The sequence below is a fragment of the Propithecus coquereli genome, unplaced genomic scaffold (assembly GCF_000956105.1).
Source record: "Propithecus coquereli isolate 6110/MARCELLA unplaced genomic scaffold, Pcoq_1.0 Scaffold18, whole genome shotgun sequence".
NCBI classification, from domain to species: Eukaryota; Metazoa; Chordata; class Mammalia; order Primates; family Indriidae; genus Propithecus; species Propithecus coquereli.
The window spans coordinates 363257-367355 of record NW_012142745.1 but is presented as its reverse complement, the minus strand read 5'-3'; the positions used below and the strand labels follow the sequence as shown (position 1 = coordinate 367355).

General features: G+C 60.9%; 2 protein-coding genes across 2 annotated transcripts in view; one reads left to right on the top strand and one right to left on the bottom strand.

Annotated features, from left to right (window-relative positions):
- The window catches only part of AAMP (angio-associated, migratory cell protein), a 5615-nt gene extending 2997 nt beyond the window's left edge, over positions 1-2618 (top strand). Inside the window, exons 5-11 of the mRNA XM_012642459.1 lie at positions 72-216; positions 523-606; positions 722-837; positions 989-1092; positions 1246-1336; positions 1528-1682; positions 2120-2618. Coding sequence (XP_012497913.1) covers positions 72-216; positions 523-606; positions 722-837; positions 989-1092; positions 1246-1336; positions 1528-1682; positions 2120-2195 — 771 coding nt within the window. The 3' untranslated portion in view covers positions 2196-2618. The remainder of the gene's footprint in view (positions 1-71; positions 217-522; positions 607-721; positions 838-988; positions 1093-1245; positions 1337-1527; positions 1683-2119) is intronic.
- A 272-nt stretch (positions 2619-2890) lies between these two features.
- On the bottom strand, positions 2891-4087 carry GPBAR1 (G protein-coupled bile acid receptor 1). The gene has a single exon (XM_012642539.1). It carries the CDS (start codon positions 4040-4042, stop codon positions 3008-3010), a length of 1035 nt encoding a protein of 344 aa, XP_012497993.1. The 5' UTR covers positions 4043-4087; the 3' UTR covers positions 2891-3007.
- Between the last annotated feature and the right edge of the window lie 12 nt (positions 4088-4099).

Below are 4099 nucleotides of genomic sequence, written 5' to 3'. Positions count from 1 at the left end.
GAAACCTTGGGTGGGGCTTCTAGGTGGGATGGGGTGATGGACCTCCCTGCTGCCTCTTCTTCCCTGCCCAGTGGATGGAGTGGCACCCTCGGGCACCTGTCTTACTGGCGGGCACGGCTGATGGCAACACCTGGATGTGGAAGGTCCCGAATGGTGACTGCAAGACCTTCCAGGGCCCCAACTGCCCAGCCACCTGTGGCCGAGTCCTCCCAGACGGTGAGAGCAGCTCCCTTGAGTGTCCTTTCCTGAGTACAGAGGTTGGATCCAGGGTTAGGCACCTCCCTAAGCTGCCTCCTGGGCCACAGCTGGCAAACTCTGAGGCCTGCTCTTGGGAGTGCTGACCTCCCAGGCCCCAAAGCTGACAGCACCTCCTCCCTGCCCTGAACTGGGTCTCATCTGCATTCCCTGGGGCAGCATCTGTGCCCTTGCTCTCTTCTCACCTCTCCCCTTCCCCCATTCCCTTGCTCGTTGTGTCTGAGTGCACGCTCTGTCTTCTTTTCACCTGGGCCTCTGGCCCTTTAGGAAAGAGAGCTGTGGTAGGCTATGAAGATGGCACTATCAGGATTTGGGACCTGAAGCAGGGAAACCCCATCCATGTACTGAAAGGTATCAGAAGTGGGGGAAGTGTTAACCTAGGCCTTTGGGGAGGGGCTGAGAACCCAGGGCAGGACTCAGAGGGGAGATAGGACGAGGCCTGTCTTGCCTCTCTGCTCTACCCTAGGGACTGAGGGTCACCAGGGCCCTCTGACCTGCGTCGCCACCAATCAGGATGGCAGCCTGATCCTGACTGGCTCTGTGGACTGCCAGGCCAAGCTGGTCAGTGCCACCACTGGCAAGGTGAGTGGACCTGGAGTCTGGCTGGGGCTTCTGCTCTCCTGTATCCTCTCCCCTTTCCTTCTCATTCTTCACTCCGCCTCCCCTCCCACTGTCTTTCTCTTTATCAAAGGACCGAGATTCCAGGCCCCCTCTGATCCTCTCTCACTTACAGGTGGTAGGTGTTTTCAGACCCGAGACCGTGGCCTCCCAGCCCAACCTGGGAGAAGGGGAGGAGAGTGAGTCCAACTCGGTGGAGTCCTTGGGCTTCTGCAGCGTGTGAGTGTGAGCCAGGGCCCTGGCCCGGAGACTGGGCAGAGTGGGGGAGGAGGGGACCTGTTAGGGGGGCCTGTGCTGGGGCCCCAGGGAGAGGCAGGTGCCCCCAGGGAGAGGCAGGGCATGTGCGTCCTCACAGTGTTTTCCTTGGCTCAGGATGCCTCTGGCAGCTGTTGGTTACCTGGATGGGACCTTGGCCATCTATGACCTGTCTACGCAGACCCTTAGGCATCAGTGTCAGCACCAGGTATGGACAGCTGGAGCTGGATTCCCCATGAGCTGTGGCCATGGGGAAGCCCAGGCCTCTGGGGGCATCTTCCCCAGAGCTGGCTCCTGCTTGGTCCTTCTCTGTGGCTCTCCCTCGGTGAGGGTTGGGAGCAGATGCCTCTCCACTCTCCCAACCCTGACCTCCATCTGCATCTGTCACACCCGGGGCAGTCGGGCATCGTGCAGCTGCTGTGGGAGGCAGGCACCGCCGTGGTTTACACCTGCAGCCTGGATGGCATCGTGCGCCTCTGGGACGCCCGGACTGGCCGCCTGCTCACTGACTACCGGGGCCATACAGCCGAGATCCTGGACTTCGCCCTCAGCAAGTAAGCGAATGGGGCGAGGGCTGGGATCTCTATTTGGAAGGGTCCTTGGGGTATGGGAGGTGATTGCTGAGGGAAGCTGGGCCCGAGGCTTGGTTGCGCCCTGTGAGGCAGGACTACTGGGAAGCCTGAGGGTTCGCAGCCCAGGGAGTTGTCACTACCGATCTAGCTCCCACCCCAGTGGATGACAGTGACCTACCCAAGGTCTCACATCCCAGTCATGGGGTAGGAGAATGAGATCCATTTCCCTTGCGCAGTTCAGCTCCGTGCTTCTCCGTGCTGGGCTTTCCTTCCCTCCACTTGCTGGTCACATGGAGGTGTCAGCACGGCATTAGGCACTGGGGTCTAGCGTTAAGGATGTGCTGGAGGAGGCCCGTGGGTGGGCTTGGGCTGGTCCCCAGGTCATCCCGTCCCTTCACCCCCATGCTTTCTGTTTACAGAGATGCCTCCCTGGTGGTGACCACGTCAGGAGACCATAAAGCGAAAGTATTTTGTGTCCAGAGACCTGACCGTTAATGGCTGCTGCCTTTGCCTTTGTGTCTGGTGTCGAGGGGGACGAAGGGAGCCCCCCCACCAGCAGAGGCGGTAGGGTACAGAGGGAAGAGGAGGGGAGGGGGCCTCGGACTACTTTCCAACCCCTTCAGCTGACTTGCCCCCTCTCTGTCCTTTTCTTCTTTTTAAAGACCCAGCCCTGGGCCCCCACCCCTTCCCCTCGCCCAGGCCCGGCGGCCCTTCCGGGCCCTTCCGAGGCTGAGGCTGTTCAGGCCTCTGTCTCTTTCACTTTCACTTGCTGGTGTGAGCCATGGGGGTGTGTATTTGTATGTGGGGAGTAGGTATTTGAGGTTCCCGTTCTTTCCCTTCCCAGGTCTCTGGGAGTGGAAAGGAGGAAGAGATACTAGTTACAGATTTTAAAAATGTAAATAAAATATACTTCCCAGAGACAGTGTCTGTGTGGATTTTGTGGTGGCTGGGAGCGAGGAGGAGCTAGTGAGGGCCATGTCAGGGTGACGCTCCCCTCCAGATCTGCTCCATGTCAAGATGTGTCAGCTCACCCTCTCTCAGGGGTGGTCTGTTCGCTCCAACAATTGATTGCCTGTCTGGGCCTGAATCTCCCTTGTTCCACACGTCTGTCTTTAGGTTCTTTCCGTAGCGGGTCCGCCTGCCTCTCCCTTTCTGAGATACGGAGTGAGATAAACATAAATGGCCTTTATTCAGTCACGGAGGGGTCAGATGGGGCGGGGTCTCTCACCCAGAGAAATGGGAACCTGTGGAGACAGGCTTGGCTGAGTTGGATGGATGCTCTGGTAGGGTGAGCAGAGGCCCTTCCCCTAGTTCAAGTCCAGGTCGACACTGCTGGTGTGGTAGGCAGTGCTGGGCCCGGAACTGCCCCGGGAGGCCCTTCGCCGTAGCCCCTGCAGCCACCTTTGTGCAGCCGCCCTCCAGGGGGCTGTATAGCGCTGATCACCCAGCCCCATGGCCACAGGCACGGCTGCTGCACTGGCACTGCCCAGTGAGAGGAAGGACAACATTGTTCCAGGCCCCAGTGGTGGGCGCTGCTCATAGGCCAGGACCGAGAGGAGCAGGGTGGCCACGTAGGGCCCCCAGCACAGCACGAAGAGCAGTGTGGCTCCTGCCTGTGCCCTTGCCTGCCTCCAGGTGAGGGCCCGGGCCAGGGCTGAAGGCGCGTCACGGCACACTGCCCGCTCCAGCCGGCGGATGTCCTGCAGCTGGCGGTGGGCAGTGACCAGCACGCAGGTAGAGAGGACGGCAGCAGCACCCACGGCGGGCAGCAGGAGCCCATAGGTTTCAAAGTAGAGGTAGGGGGCTGGGAAGACAACCTGCGAGCTGCAGTTGGTACCAGGGGTCCAGTGATTCCACCCCAGAGCAGGCAGGCTGGCAAAGGACAGGGGGCCAGCCCAGGTGAGGAGCAGGGCCAGCCGTGTGCTCCCAGGGGGCCGGAGTGGCCACAGCACTGCCATGTAGCGCTCTCCGTGCACCAGCAGGAGGTTGGCGAGCAGGGAGAGGAAGGAGAAGTTGGGAGCCAAGTAGACGAAGAGGCAGGACCAGTAACCCCGGCGGCTGTGGCTCCACAGCCCTGGCAGTATGGGCAGCGCCAGCCCTGTGAGCAGCCCAGCCAGCAGCAGGCTCAGGAAGAAGCAGCCAGCAGGTGGACTGCGCAGACGGTGGTCACAGGCGATGCCCAGGGCCAGGAGCAGATTGGCAGCAACGATGAGGCTTGCCAGGGCCAGGGAGAGCACCAGAACCCCCTTGGGAAAAGGGCTGGGCCACTCCTCGGTGCTGTTGGCTATCATCTTGGGCCTGGGGATGGAGTGGGCCTGGCACAGCAGCCAGCATGCCTGCATGGAGGATGGGGTGCCAGAGTTAGGATGGGGTACAGGTTGCTGTCCTGGTGGGGACTG